The sequence below is a fragment of the Pseudorasbora parva genome, chromosome 20, assembly GCF_024679245.1.
Source record: "Pseudorasbora parva isolate DD20220531a chromosome 20, ASM2467924v1, whole genome shotgun sequence".
NCBI classification, from domain to species: domain Eukaryota; kingdom Metazoa; phylum Chordata; class Actinopteri; order Cypriniformes; family Gobionidae; genus Pseudorasbora; species Pseudorasbora parva.
The window spans coordinates 23,582,166-23,598,834 of NC_090191.1; the positions used below are offsets into that span (position 1 = coordinate 23,582,166).

The 16,669-nt window shown below is 40.0% G+C and overlaps 1 protein-coding gene across 1 annotated transcript in view; it reads right to left on the reverse strand.

The window, feature by feature from the left end:
• Window positions 1-2,085: 2,085 nt before the first annotated feature.
• The window catches only part of LOC137049149 (thyrotropin-releasing hormone-degrading ectoenzyme-like), a 155,677-nt gene continuing 141,093 nt past the window's right edge, over window positions 2,086-16,669 (reverse strand). The window contains exons 17-19 of the mRNA XM_067427533.1: window positions 5,238-5,378; window positions 4,922-5,003; window positions 2,086-3,970 (exon numbers count right to left, since the gene is read on the reverse strand). Of these exons, the coding sequence (XP_067283634.1) occupies window positions 3,827-3,970; window positions 4,922-5,003; window positions 5,238-5,378 (367 nt within the window). The 3' untranslated portion in view covers window positions 2,086-3,826. The remainder of the gene's footprint in view (window positions 3,971-4,921; window positions 5,004-5,237; window positions 5,379-16,669) is intronic.

Here is a 16,669-nt window from a genome sequence, read left to right on the forward strand (position 1 = left end):
GTTGTGTTTTGTCCTGAAGCTCCACCCTCCAACTATCGACCAATCACAAAGTCAGTAGTGAATAGGCATCTGGGTTGCCAGATCTGCTCTAGTTACCACAGCTGCAGCGTTCTTGCTGGATCCTGAAACCTCGAGTCAGGAGGAGAGGGAGAGGAGATAGTGATTGCAAGCACCAGTTTTGGCCACAATCTTACATACACTTCCTTTAACCACCACAGGTTACAATGGAAGAAGACTTCAAGGTGTTCACCCAAAAGTGAAAATTAGCCCATGATTTACTCACCCTCGAGTCTTCCTAGGAGTATATGACATTTTTTTCCGAGCATTAAATTTTGAGTTATATTTAAAAAGTCCTGACTAATCCAAACTTTTTAATGGCAGTAGATGTCGTTCTGTTTTTAAAGTCCTTAAAAAATGCATCTATCTGTCAAATAACGTGCTCCATGTGGCTGCGTGGGGTTAATAAAGGCCTTCAGAAGTGAGTCGATTAGTTTGCGTAAGAAAAATATCCATATTTAAAACTTTATAAAGAAAAGTTTGGCCGATCACATTCCGTATTCAATTCATGGGAAAAGTGTTGAAAGTGCCTCTGCAGTTCGCGTACGCATCTTGAACTGCAAAAAGGCACTTTCAACACTTTTTCCACAGAAGGAGATGAAGGTTCCAGTCTGGAACTTTAATTTATATAGTTTTGAATATGGACATTTTTTTTTTTACACAAGCTCATCGGTTCCCTTCAGAAGTTTTTTTTAACCCCCCCAGAGCCGTGTGGAGCACATTATTTGATGGACAGATGCATTTTTATGGACTTCAAAAACAGAGCTACAACTACTGCCATTATAAAACTTGATTAGCCAGGACTTTTTAAATAAAACTCTGATTATTCGTATGAAAGAAGAATGTCATATACACTAGGGTGAGTAAATCATAGGCTCATTTTCATTTTTGGGTGGACTATCCCTTTCAGCAATAATTTCAACATATATGGCAAAAAAAATGAATCTTTTCAGCAGTAGATAAAGGTTTAAAGCAGTTTAGAACTGTTTTTCTTAGCGCAAGCTTTGCGTAAGAGCTAATAAAATATATTTTATGTCTAATTTACTTGTGACAAGTAGCCGTGTAATAAGTGGGATAATGTACATCCAGCCGGTTGTTGTCCTTCGCTTCGCATCGGGCCCTGATCACTCTGTCAGGGTTTATTCTTATCTGTCGGGTGTATATTATCCCTTACAAAACAGATTGAAAATTGAGCTGTCGAAGGCACTATACAGTTTATACAGGAAACCTAACTAACCTCAAAACCAACAAATACCTTTGATGCTTGTCCCCAAAGACAGAAATTTCCTGTAAGCACTCAAGCAGCGTAGACAGAGTAGCTCTGGGTCGAGGTATAGCTCTTAATAACAGGCACAAATAGACAAGGATGCATTACTGTACAAAAGAATTTATTGTAAGCATTAAAATCTCTAAGCAGCTCTGCTCAAAACACAGAGGATATTATCTCTAATTTAGAAACAAAAGAGAGCTTTACGTCAAACACAACATGAAAGGAGGCAAATAAAAAGGCTGGAAATGTAAGTTGAATCATTTTGATATTACACAGGCGACTTGCAACTTTAATATCCGAGTAAAGGGTCTTGTCCGGGGATTTCATTAAGTCGTCATTTTAAAAGTGGCCTATGTTCCCCAGTTCGTTTTATTCCTCGAGAGATCCACACAACCAGCTGGATAGAAGACACTATTAAGGGTTTCTGAAGACACCAGGGTTGCGCATCATTCAGAACTGAATTGAGAATGCTTTACGAATTCATGAATTTGAATTGAGGTAGCAAAGAGGATGCAAAATTAAAGTGGAGTAAAATTCACACGAGAGTTGTCATGTATTGTAGTTTCTAAAAAATAATTTTTCCCGTATAAAAATAACCTAAACCTAATCTGATTTTACCATACACACAGTATGTGAGGTATTCCCAGAAAAAAAAGTATGGCTTCCTTATATATGTAGTCCATTATTATAATTATATTATATTATATTATATTATATTATATTATATTATATTATATTATATTATATTATATTATATTATATTATATTATATTATGGCTGCATAAACTGGACTAATTATTTTAATACATAATTATTAGTTTCAGATTTTGAAGTTAGCGATTTTAATTGTTTTGATCGTATTGAAATGAACTTAACTTAGTATTGAACGTGATGTAAATGATGTTGTTTATATTTCGTCACAAACCTTATGTCAGAGTAATGGAATTCCTGGAAACTGTGTTGTTGTATTTCAGTACATTCGAGCCAAAAGACTTGATTCTTCAATTCTGAATTTTGCCCAAGCCTGAGAGTCGCATACATTAGTGATGGACCGATATATCGACCAGGACGCCTGATTGGCTGATAACTGACCAATTTCAGATTAATGGTTGTTGGTCGATTGGCAAATTAATGTTGCCAATCCACCAACTGTTGATGGATAATATGTTATTATTATTGAATTTTGAGTAAATATTGTATTAACATGTTTGTGTCATTTCAGTGAATTTCTATACTTCTGTTTTGCTGTCATTACATTTTATTACAGATATTAGTCTGGTAATTGGGCATAACTTTTTTCGCCTGAAAAAAAAAAAATGCATGTAGATGCTTAAAAATAAAAGCAACCAATCAGAGTACGCAAAAAAATAATCAAATTCAAGATATATTCTCTGAAAAGTGTTATCGTATGCAATTTTGCTTCAAATGTAGATTTGTCTTGCTTAACGGATATTTTTGAACATTCTTAATGGAAAACAAGTCAAAAATACACAACCCCCCTATATCGGTCAACCACTCAATAGGAATGCTCCACTTTTAACTATTCATGTTCATAAAAAAGATACAACTATGGAAACCTTATAATTGGTCTCCATGATAACCATCCATTCAGAATCACACACTGTCCACAATTCATAAAGATAACACATCTCAGCACTGCATTGACTGCATTGACCTCCCTCCAGCGAATCAATGAATTATACATGAAAATATCGACACACTGATTTTTTTGTTTTTTCCACTCAAACAAACATATTCAAGGACAAACCCTCCAAAAACTGGAGAGCAAAGAGTAACACTATGAGAATGCAAGTGATCCTGGACTCCAGCGGGTTTAACCATCACCGCTTTTGGCTAGGACCCACAGAAATCCATCTGAACGCTCGATAGAAGATTCCTTCTTCTGACGACCGCCGAGCGCCGTCGATTGATCAAACAATAAACTTCATCTGTACAAGAGATAAAACTCAGTCTGCTCCTCTTTTATGGCTTTGGAGAGAGAAAAGGCTACATTAATATTTCTCCTCTTTGTCCTCCTCGTCCTGTTTCAATCAAAACACGGGTGATTGTCACGTCTTTGTGCTTAATCTAAATAGTGTTTATTTATACCGAAGCGCAATCTCTTTGTCCCGCCGTCTGGTCTTCAAAGCAAATCCGATATTCTTAGGACTCAAAATTTCAGCAAACAGGACGACTGGTAGAAGGAAATGACTTTCATGCAAAATACGAGGAGAAAATGGATTGTAAATCGTCTGCCGCTACCATCGTACATGCAATTTCCAGCGTTGATTCCTTCAGTGTGTTTCAGCCATTCCTTTCTTCCTAGTCTGTGAGGGCTCGGTCGTTTAAAAAAGAACAGGGAAATAAAAGCTCAATTTATCCGGTTCTCATAGTCCAGAGTAGTTTTCCCGATTTTTTTTGTTACATTTTACTTAAATCTCCCCATGTCACTGGCCATGAGTTTCCATGCTAATAGACTGCCCCATGCTTAACGTTGTGTTAACCGTCCGGAGCTTTCCGCAGCCATCTGTAAAACTGCTGCTGGAACAGGATGTGCCATTGTACATTAGCTTGAACGATCTCGACGGCTCGAGCGAACGCAGGTGCCGACTCTCCCCCGCTGGTCAGGATGAACTCTTTCAGCTGAGGAGAAGATACACAATTTCATTAGCGTTATAATCGTATCGTGTCGGATGTATCAGATATAGAGAGTTTGTGTTTGTGTGTGTAAGCGGCACCTTCATCTCTGTTAATCAGCGTCAGGATATACAATGCATTTAAATGCAAATGCCTGACATGTTATTTAGCAGATAACAGTGATGTTTATGATAATGAGGAGTGAGAATGGGTTTGAAGTAAACAGAATTATCAGTGCTGTTTTTTTGGAAGAGAAGGACACTTGGTTGTCTGTCAAAAAATCTAGATCTCATTAAAAAAAAATCTCCATTTAGTAAATAACACTTTACGAAAACGATTCCCATTTCCTGAGGTCATGAGATTTACATGAACAAACATGTGCTGGGAAGTTGCTATCCTTGGCTTAAACCCATTTCAAAATAGCTGTCCGTTGGTATAACTTTTCAAAAGAAATAAAACCAACAGCATTGAAAGCATCACTGATCTAACGGTGAATCTGTGGATGAAGTGCTCTGGCAGCGGCTGATTGTCAATGACAGTATGCTAATGCTCTGTTTAAGAACACACTGAGGGGGTTCGTATTATCTCTGTATGAATGATAAATCGTTGAAGGCAAAGTCAGCTGGATGAGAAAGTGCTGCGCTGCATTGAGAAGCATCAGCAGTCTGTGTCCTCTGGGACTGAAGCTGAATGAATTTGAATAAGTGAATATACGTTCCATTTCCTTTAATAAGGTTAAGCTGTTACAATGAGGAAATAACCCAACGAAACAGAGCGGAGAACATTCCTGCAGGCTTCAAAATTTACTTTTGCTCATTTTCTCCCTCTCAAGAATTTTGCTGACCATTGTTGTTTTGTAAGTATTAATGTTCCATGAAGATTGGTCAATAGTTCATTAGTGTTTTAGATTGATTTGAGGTGTATGAGCCTCAGGATGGTGTAGAAGTCCAGACTCACCTCATTCAACTCGGCCTCTGTGTTGAGAAACTCCGTCACGCCGCTGATTAATTTTGAGTTCATAAATAAAGCTTCTCCATACCTGCGAATGAGAGACACGGAGCTCAAGCGCTGTGATGAAAAACACCGGCGCACAATTTTAATGAGCCCAGTAGCAAACACACACCAACAGATATTTCCCATACTGCTCTCTGATCCTCCAACCACAAACAAGGAACATTCCTTAATAAATATCTTATGAGAGTGCGAATGTGAAATTCATATCAGAGGAAGGTTATAGTCACTGATAAACAGAGATGAATGAAGTTACAGTCACCTGGAATTCAATATGTCCCACTTCTCGCGGAAATATCTCCATGCTAAATGTCTTCCCAGTGGATTGCGGCCCACGTGTATGATGACATCGATCACGTCCTGATCCGGCACCAGGTCAGAGGTGAGGGATAGATTCAGGAGCCTGTGGACAACACAATACATGGGAGATAGTCAATAAGTGAAGAATAATGGAGAAGGGCCCCTGAATTATTTAAAATGAAATGATAATTCGGCCATGGTGTGGACTGTAAAACTTTTTTAAGTGATTTTAAAACTTTATGAAACACAATTTTGAGCTCTTCATGAGCACTATGAAAATTGCACACTAATTCATAAAAAAACAAAAACAAAATTTAAGCAGTTAGCAAAGGGTTAATGTGAAGTGACAGTAATGCCATTATTAAATATGACCGTTGGTTACAGAAAACAATCAACACTTACAGTGGGGCCAAAAAGTATTTAGTCAGCCACCAATTGTGCAAGTTCTTCCACTTAAAAAGATGAGAGAGGCCTGTAATTTTCATCATAGGTACATTTCAACTATGAGAGACAGAATGAGAAACATCACATTTTCTGATTTTTTAAGAATTTAATTATTGTGGAAAATAAGTATTTGGTCAATAACAAAAGTTAATCTCAATACTTTGTTATATAACCTTTGTTGGAAATGACAGAGGTCAAACATTTTCTGTAAGTTGCCACCAGGTTTTTACACACGGTTGCTGGTAGTTTGGCTAATCCCTCCATGCAGATCTCCTCTAGAGCAGTGATGTTTTGGAGCTGTTGCTGGGCAACATGGATTTTCAACTACCTCCAAAGATTTTTTATGGGGTTGAGATCTGGAGACTGGCTAGGCCACTCCAGGACCTTGAAATGCTACTTACGAAGCCACTCCTTCATTGCCCGGGCAGTGTGTTTAGAATCATTGTCATGCTGAAAGACCCAGCCACGTTTCATCTTCAATGCCCTTGCTAATGGAAGGAGGTTTTTACTCAAAATCTCATGATATATAGCCCCATTCATTCTTTCCTTTAAACGGATCAGTCTTCCTGGTTCCTTTGCAGAAAAACAGCCCCAAAGTATGATGGTTACACCCCCATGCTTCAAAGTAGGTATGGTGTTGTTTGGATGAAACTCAGCATTATTTCTCCACCAAACACAACAAGTTGAGTTTTTACTAAAAAGTTATATATTTTGGTTTAATCTGACAATATGATTTTCTCAGAGTCCTCTTCTGGATCATCCAAATGCTCTCAATCAAACTTCAGACGGGCCCGTACATGTACTGGCTTAAGCAGAGGGACACATCTGGCACTGCAGGATTTGAGTCCTTGGCGGCGTAGTGTGTTACTGATGGTAGCTTTTTTACTTTGGTGCCAGCTCTCTGCATGTTATTCACTAGGTCCACCCATGTGGTTCTGGGATTTTTGCTCAGCATTCTTGTGATCATTTTGACCCCACGCGGTGAGATCTTGCGTGGGGCCCCAGATCGAGGGAGATTATCAGTGGTATTGTATGTCTTTCATTTTCAAATAATTGCTCCCACAGTTGATTTCTTCACACCAAGCTGCTTACCTATTGCAGATTCAGTCTTCCCAGCCTGGTGCAGGTCTACAATTTTGTGTCTGGTGTCCTTTGACAGCTCTTTGGTTTTGGCCATAGTGGAGTTTTGAGTCTTGACTGTTTGAGGTTGTGGACAGGTGTCTTTTATACTGATAACGTGGTCAAACAGGTGCCATTAATACAGGCAACGAGTGGAGGACAGATGAGCCTCTTAAAGAAGAAGTTACAGGTCTGTGAGAGCCAGAAATCTTGCTTTTTTTGGAGGTGACCAAATACTTACTTTCCACCATAATTTGCAAATTAATTCTTTAAAAATCAATGTGATTTTCTGTATTTTTTTCCCATTCTGTCTCTCATTGTTGAAATGTACCTATGATGAAAATTACAGGCCTCTCTCATCTTTTTAAGTGGGAGAACTTGCACAATTAGTGGCTGACTAAATAGTTTTTTGCCCCACTGTAAATGTGTTTCGACCAAAACGATCAGAGCGAAACTGAAAATAAATAATATTCTTCATTAGTTGCGCTTTTATGCTTGGAAAAACTTGGTCCAAAATATAATACTTGGCTTATTAATGGCTGCTATTTGACAAATACAGCTATTATCATGAACATTATCATGTCTGTTCTAATTAAGTCATTCTAATCAATTTTGCCATCATTTTCTATGCTAGTTTTAAGCTTGGGTAAATCTGAGATACAAAACACATTATTCTTCCCCGTTTTCATTAAAGACAGCCACTGACAGGCCAGGCGAAACACAATTATTCAAATATGTTCTCAATACTGTTCAGCATCTTCAAAAAGTAATTAACCTGAAAAGCCCAAATCGAATGCAGACAGACCCATTCGATTCAAATTGGTGCGAAATGTCAAGTAGATGAAAAAGGAAGAAATAGGAAATGAGATGTTACACATAAAGACGCTTCCACGGTGCACAAGTTTTCAATTTGCAATAACGAGTGGGGTGATTGCTTCACAAAGCTTTGGTCTCTTATTTCAGTTCAACTGCTCTTTGGGGCTTTTGACTTCATGAGTCGTTGAGTCATTTGTAGCACCTTTTCACAAACACCCTGGAGATTAATGGCTCGGCGACAAACTCACATCTGTGTGTGGACGGCAGCTTCACAGATCGCAAACGTGACATTCTGCTTCCTCTGTGGACAAGTGTGAGCACGCTTTCAGAAAAGTTTCTTTTGCTGCGCTAATTCTACAATCACTTTTTTATGTTCAGATCAGCATGTTTATATTAGCATACTAGCATATTACTGTCTTGACTATACAATTAGGGTTGCCACCTGTCCCGTGAAATACGGAATCGTCACGTAATTTCAGGAAAAAGGAGGGGACCCCGCCTCGCCGGTTCTTTTCTATATGGGCAGAATCCATTTGAAACGATGGCGGAGGCAGGTCCAAATACCCTATATCAAAATAGTTTTTTGATTGATAACGATAGATGTCATATGCTGCATATTAAGAAATAATGTTAATAATGTAGGCTACATTAATGATGTTATGGTATGATTTGTTTATTAAGGTTAAGTTGTACAGTCAGACACAAACGATATATATATAAGATATATATATATATACATATTAAATCAAAATAGGACCTTTTAGGAATAAAATAAACAACTATTTGTTATGCTTAACAAATTTAAATAATTGCATCATCCAATACTATAGAATTAACAATAGACTATATAAAAACGGAATAATACATAAATATATTTACTGAACTTACCAAAAATAAAAATGTTCTTAAGTGTTTTATTAAAATAAGAAATGATTGTAGATATTATATCATTTACAGTTATTTAGGTGTGGTTTCACTGTTTGGATGGTGATACTGCAAACAATAACAAATATTGTAGTCAAAATCTTTGTTCACAACACTATAAAATTACTCGAGATAATTTGCAATTTCTTATCCTACTCCCCTGTAGGTTACAGCAGCTGAGTTTGTTTTTCGTTGTCATAGCTGTGTATTATACTGAGTGCATCTGTTCACACTGATTTCAATAGCAGATATCCTATTATAATGTCCATTGGTATCAATCTTAATATATATACAAATTATGAAAACATGTTTTAAGTTATGATATACAACCACTGCACTGGCACACCATCGGGACTGGTCATCGTGGCCCCAAGGGGTGTGGCCACCGCTGCGGCAGGCGTCCCTTATTTTTTTTATTGAAGGTGGCAACCCTATATACAATATGTACATTGCATATGGAAAATGTACACACTGCGCACAAAGGATACTTGCATTTGCCGATATACAGTATACAACAAGAGCACACTATGTGGAATTGCGTATACCACAATGGATTGCGCTTGAACTGTCCATCATTTCCAGTGTTAATTTATTTAGCATCTGCTTAAATACAATGCGTATTGTTGCCTATTATACAATATTGGCATTATTATTATTTTATTAATAGTATACTTTAGTAAAATTTCATGGTATTCAGTAAGCAATGCTAATTTCATTCAGTCTCTAAGGCTGCACAACATCTCTTCTAGGTTAGCAGTCAGAGAGGTGAGATTGGCAAATACAGACACGCACGCACGCACGCACGCACGCACGCACACTCCAGCAGGGGAGAGGAATTATATCTGTCCCACTCGATCACAAAACGTGTCATCAAAAATGGAGGAGAGGGATACAATTTACTTCATGCCATAGAAATCAATACTAAACACAGAATTCATACACCCCATCCTTCAGACTCAGTGATTGAAGCACGTTTACTAGCTCACTCCAAACAAGGCAGTTTTCTTTGCAGTAGATTACATATCACAAACACACTCTCTCACACACACGGCTCATCTGGGACGGGGGCTTTGCTTGTGCATGCTGTGTGAAATTTAAGTGCATCTAAAATCAATGAACTGCGGCTAGAGGTCTTGTCTTTTAAGTCCGACACTAGAGCAAAGGTGGACGTCTGAATGTTGCAGTCGTGAAATATTTAAAATATCCTATGTGACAATAAAACAAATCTCAGTAATGAGAGATATTTGAAGCCTAAAAAGCAACACCAAATCGTCTCTAAATAACCATGACTAATAAGGCGCTACCTGCACATTGAACAGAGATGGTAAAAAACTTTATTTCATGGGAATACATCAAAAAAAAAACAACAACAAAAAAACACGCTCCTGATATCAACACTGTTAAAAGATCTAAGACGATAGTCAAGAGCTGCAGTTTTGTCTTTGAGCTGATATAAATTCAGCTACAGGTTCTTCACACATCATGCTTATGCCATTCATTGTAGCAATAGGAGCCAGTTTCTAATTAGCATGTGAGTGTTGCTAGCGCCTGTTTTTTTTCTAACAATGATATCTGGCACTTTCAACACCACTACATCACTACTGCTGCTCTCACCACACATAATTAGCTAGTATTAAGAAATGTTTCTATTGTGAGGAAAGGTTTCTTGGCCTTTTCTTTGCAGTTTTATCAAACAAACTTCTACCATATGTGTTTAGAAAAATGGGTAATCGCCTTAAGACGATCCAAACTACAGGGTGCCAACTCCAGTCTTAATCAAAAATCCATCCATCCATCCATCCATCCATCCATCCATCCATCCATCCATCCATCCATCCATCCATCCATCCATCCATCCATCCATCCATCCATCCATCCATCCATCCATCCATCCATCCATCCATCCATCCACTTATCCTGGGCCGGGTCGTGGGGGAAACAGTCTAAACAGAAATGCCCAGACTCCCCTCTGCCTAGACATTTTGCTCCAGCTCTTACGGGGGAACACCGAGGTGTTCTCAGTCCGGCTGGGAGACATAAACCCTCCAGTGTGTCCTAGGCCTTCCCCGGGGTCTCCGGAACACCTCCCTGGGAAGGGGTACAGGAGATATCAAAAATAGATGCCCAAGCCACCTTTGCTGGCTCCTCTCGATGTGGAGGAGTGACGGCTCTACTATGAGCTCCTCCCGAGTGACGAGCTTCTCACCCTATATCTAACCCTATTCTCACCGAACTCCTCCCAGGCATGATTTTTTTGCCTCCACAACCACTGCAGTCCGCTTGGCCTGCCGGTACCCGTCAGCTGCCTCAGAAGTCATGAGCACCATGAAGGTGGAAAACTTGGTCAACTCTGACTCTATCTCCAGACTCCCTCGAGATCCAGTTGAAGCTCCGCTGGAGGTGTGAGTGGAAGATCTCTCTGACAGGGGACTTCGCCAAATGTTCCTAGCAGACCCTCATAGTACATTTGGGTCTGCCGAGTCTATCCAGCTTCCTCCCATGCCATCGGATTCAACTCACCACCATAGACGACCACAAAGTTGATCATTGACCTCCGGTCTAGGGTGTCCTGGTGCCACGTGCACTGATGACACCCTTATGCTTGAACATGATGTTTGTTATGGACAAGCCTTGAGTAGCACAGAAATCTAATGCTAAAAACACCGCTCGGGTTCCGATTGGGGGGGTTTACTCCCAATCATGCCACTCCAGGTGTCACTGTCACTGCCCACATGGGCGTTGAAGTCCCCCAGTAGAATAATGGAGTCTCTAGTCCGAGCACTTTCCAGCACCCCTCCCAGAGACTCCAAGGCCCGGGTACTCCGCACTGCCATTCGGCCCGTAAGCACAGAGAGAGACTTATCCCTAACTCAAAGCCGCAATGGAGCGACATTGTTGTTCACCCGGGGTGAACTCCAACACATGGTGGCTGAGCTGTGGGGCTATAAGCAAACCCACTTAAGCCCCCCACCTCTCATCATGGGCAACTCCAGAATAGTAGAGAGTCCAGCCTCTCTCAAGAAGTGTGGATCCAGAGCCCAATCTGTGCGTGGAGGTACAGTATTTAGTGTAATTATATCAGAAATAAATGTAATTATATTACAAAATATTAAGAGTAATCCCTTACTTTACAGTAATTATATTTCAGTAATTCATTACTTAGTAATGCAATATACCCAATATTGTATACATGCAGGGAAATAGTTAGGCCGGAGACACACTGCAAGCGTGCCGTGAGCGTCTCGGCTGTGTGGCTTGTCCGTTTTTATTTCGGTTCCCATGTTAACCGGTTAGAACTTGCATACTGTCTGCATCACAGGCGCGGCTCACGCGCGGTCCGAGCCACGCGGAAAACGTGTGCATGCTTCAAATAGAAGAGACGCCAATTTTTCACCAGTCACGCGAGCGTGTTGGAAGCGTTTCCAGGCAAAATAGAATAGGAAAAGATGTTTATATGCCATTTTGACACGAATACATATTAATAAATGACATTTTCATGTTTGAAAGTCTGTAGGTTAACATAAATGCAGATATGGGTCTAATTGTAATAATAAAAAACAACATAATTATCGATTTTGAAATATTAAACCTGTCAATACAGAACGAAATATTCTGTAGCCTATTTTGCCGTCAATACCATACATATGTATGGTCAATAGGCTACTGCCGACGTTTTCTTTGCGGTATCAATAGGCAATATATTTATATTTAACATGAAGTATAGTGCTTCCCTGTACATCAATACCAGCAGCAGCGCCGCGTCAGACACGCTTCTGGAGTGCAAAAAAGGAGAAAACGCCAGGCAGCCGCCTCGCGGTTGACACGCAACAGAAACGCCACGCTTGCAGTGTGTCTCCGGCCTTAGACTGACAGTGAAGATTACAGAATTAGAGAATCCAACATTTTATCCTCAAAACTTTAATGGAGAAGAGTAAGAATGCAAGGGCTTTAGATACTGCATTGAATGCAGGCCATGTACATTGTTCAGTTCCGGTTCCAGAGCCCTAACAGCAGGGCAACTGCGTGACTGTGAGAAGGCATAGTTAGGGACAAAACGCAGCTCTTCTGATCAAAACATGTTCTCCTCTCTTAGTTATGCACCCACTGAGAATCCAGTTGAAAGTGCTCTATGAGTGTTCGGTGATTTTATGTACAGAAACTGAAAAAAAGAGACACCAGCCAGAGTTCGGTGGGAACGAGAGAGCCTGACATCAAAGCAAATTTAAAAGTGCTAGGTAATGCTAAATGTAAATACTCTAAGATTGTTATTCATACCAGCACTAATGATGTCCATCAGAAATGACTAAAAATAACAGTACGTGTATTATGATATCAGACATTTTAATATACTCCTACAGATCCTTCAATGTCTATCGTGGTGACAAGATATATAGCAGACTGTCGTCACTCAATGGCTGGATATCTAAGTAGTGTCTGCATAATAACATAGGTTTTATAGATTTTCCTGGACCTGGATTTCCAGCAAAGTTCTGAACTAGAACCATTGCTTTTCACCATGTTATCATTAGAAGATATTATAAGAAAACATACATAGTTTATCACCGTATAGGCAGTAGTTTTCTACATTATGCTGATTATACTCAACTCTATTATTATTGGATCAAAAACATCTGCAAACAATGCCCTAGAATACTTTGTTGTCAGTTAGGAACCTGGGTGTGCTATTTAATAACAATCTTTCATTTGAAAGCCTCATTTCTTAAAGCTGCAGTCCATAACTTTTTGCACTCTAGTGGTTAATAAACAGAACTGCATGCGTCTTGCGGAAGAACATTGCAGCCGGAGCTACTTCTCTCTGTTTATGTCTGTGGCGGATCACGCAGGTACTGTGCTCCTCCGCAGCGGTACCTACCAGTCTGGCCTGAAATAGTCCCAATATAAATACTTATTATAAGTAGACAAAAACGCGGTTTGGAAAATGGAAGAAAGTTGTTCTCATTATATATTTTTTGTAAATCTTGAACACAAAAAAAGTTACGGACAGTAGCTTTAAATTTGTAAAACTTAATTTGCCTATCTTAAAAATAATCTAAATTCTGACATGCCATATGCAGAAAAGTTAATTCATTCGTTTATGAAGGCTAGATTATTGTAATGCTTTAGCAATAGTTGCCTTGCAAACTTAATAAACAAACTCCAGGTGGTCCAAAATGCAGCAGCTCGAGTTCTTACTAGAATCAGGAAGCATGACCATATTAGCCCGGTTCTGTCAACTGCATTGGCTCCCTATTCAACACTGCATACCTTTTAAAACCCTTCTGATTACTTACAAAGCTCTAAAGGGTTTAGTTCTTCAGTTCTTGAGCAAATCCCCATTGTATTATAGTCCTTCACGTTTATTGCGGTCTCAAAATGCTGGCCAGTTCATAATACCTTGAATATCAAAATCGACTACAGGCAGTAGATCCTTTTCCTATTTAGCACCTAAACTCTGGAAACGTTTTTTCTAGCGTCTTCTGGGAGGCAGACACACTCTGTCAGTTTAAATCAGTTTAAAAGACCCATCTCTTTAACCTAGCATACACATAACATAACATCCCATTTCTATAATTCATATCCAAAAGGATTTTTTAAAAGGATTATTAGGCTGCATAAATTAGGAAAACCGGAACAAAGAACACTTCCCATAACATCCAATATATTTGTTACATTGTAAGAAGAATAGCATTTATGCTTATATTAGTCATTCTGTTTCTCCCTTATCCTGGGTTACTGTAGTCAGCCAGATCTGGTCAGTATCCAGATATCAGATCAGATGGTGGACCTGCACTCAGTGATGACCAAAACAGAGCTGAATGTCAGCAGAGACCATGACAACAAGATGAGCCCTACAGACTCCCTTTGAAGACTTCGGCACAGACCCCAAGAACCAGACAAGTCCTCTGCACAGACCCCTATGGCCAGCTTCGACTCCTCCCCACCATATGCCGGCATGATATATTCCAGTCTTCAAGCAGAGGGAACTGGATGAAATTTTGAAGGAATTTCAATTCACAATCTGGCTTGTGATGCAACCTGGAAATAAATCTCACCATGTTGATTTGTGTGGCTGCCCTCATACATAAGTATTCACAGCCTTTGCCATGAAAAATTTAGCTCAGGTGCATCATGTTTCCACTGATCATCCATGAGATGTTTCTACAACTTTATTGGAGTCTAATTTACCAATGGTAAATTCAGTTGATTGGACATGATTTAAAAAGGCACACACCTGTCTATATAAGGTCTCACAGTTAACAGTGCATGTCAGAGCACAAAAAAAGCCATGAAGTCCAAGGAATTGTCTGTAGATCTCCGAGACTGGCACCGACCTGGGGAAGGGTACAGAAAAATTCCTGCAACACTGAAGGTCCCAATGAGCACATAGAGGCCTCCATCATCCGTAAACGGAAGAAGTTTGTAACCACCAGGACTCTTCCTAGAGCTGGCCGCTCAGCCAAACTGAGTTATCGGGGGAGAAGGGCCTTAGTCAGAGAGGTGACCAAGAACCCGATGGTCCTCACTGGTAGTCCAGCAGATTAACAACCTAAACAAGCTTGAACCAGCAAATGGCTAAAATTGATACATTTCAGGGATGATATTTCACTGAACTACCATCAGAAAGTGACCATAATTTTGCTAAGTAGGAGGTGTTAAACGGTCCTAACCAAATCTGCACCTAACCAGTAACCAGTGCTATAGTTGAGCCTTGCTTATTAAGCCCCTTTCACACTGCGATTCCGGCAAATACACGGATAATGCGACCCGGCATTTGTTCCCGGGCCGCTAGATTTGGTCCATTCACACTGCCAGCGAAATACCGTAATATGTGCGCTTTCACACACAACCCGTAACGGTCCCGGATCAAGTTGACACGTGACATCCGGATGTGACAAATAATGTACGAGTCGAAAAAGATTGGCGCCAAAGAATAAGGAAAGGCAAAACGGAAATGTTCTCATTGCCAGTCTAGTCTTCCACTGCCGCTCCTTCCGTTGTGATCCAGCACTTGGTGAAACATTTTTTTCAAAGCCTTCAGCTTACTGATGACTTGCGCTTTCTCTCTCGAGAAACCACGCTGTTGCATTTTTATTTGCTCATAAACAACCGCATCACGTACCGTTCCACTGAGCTGGCGAACAATCTCAGCTTCAGCGCGGATAGTAAGGAGCTCCGTGGTCTCGACTTGTGTCCAGTTTGCACAAATTTCTGCTTGTTTCATTTTAGTTTCTTTTGTATACGAACACTCTCTGCATTTATAACACCGACTAGCTCTTCTGGCACTGCAGGGTTGTATTATTGAAAAAAACAAGCTCTAGGAGTCGCACGATAACTACGTCATCACTACAACACAACCGTTACGGCATTAGTTTTGGCTTTTGTTCACACAGCGCTCGTCCCGGATCGAACCCCGCAATGTTACTAGGTCCCCAACCTGGGTTCAATTCGGTAATCAATTCTGGGACATGGTTGCTTTCACACAGAAGGCGACCCGGCAATGTTCGGGGAATATTGCGGGTCCGACGTGCAGTGTGAAAGGAGCTTTAGAGTTTGAGTAAAGGCCAAGTCAACAGTGAGTCAACACACTCCTCGAGTCCATGACAGGATCACTTTTTCATTGTCTTGATCTTGTCATGGATTCAGGAGCAAGTGGACTCAGTGTTGACTTAGACTCAATCCTCTTCTAATCTTGGTCTTGATGTAACCCTTACCTGATCTTAGCCTTGACTCTGACTTGAATGATCTGGGGTGCTTATTTCCCAAAAGCACTGATAGCCAAGTTCCATGAACTTTATTGATAACACCAGAATTTGTGACCACATTTGGCATAACAGAAACGCACCCCAGGTCTTAGCTACACCATTGCCAATAACTACCACTAAATCCCAAGGAAGGGTGCATTATATTTAAAGCTTCAACATCAGCCCTAAGTCTATCTCTAACATTTAAACCAAACCCTTCAATCATATAGGTTGAAAGGAATGTTGATACAGATACACAGAGTACTACTAGGTAAGTCACGACCAAAAGCATGTGGCCTTCAAGAGTCTGTATTGTAGATTTTGTATTCATGGTTCAGCTGTCTGACTT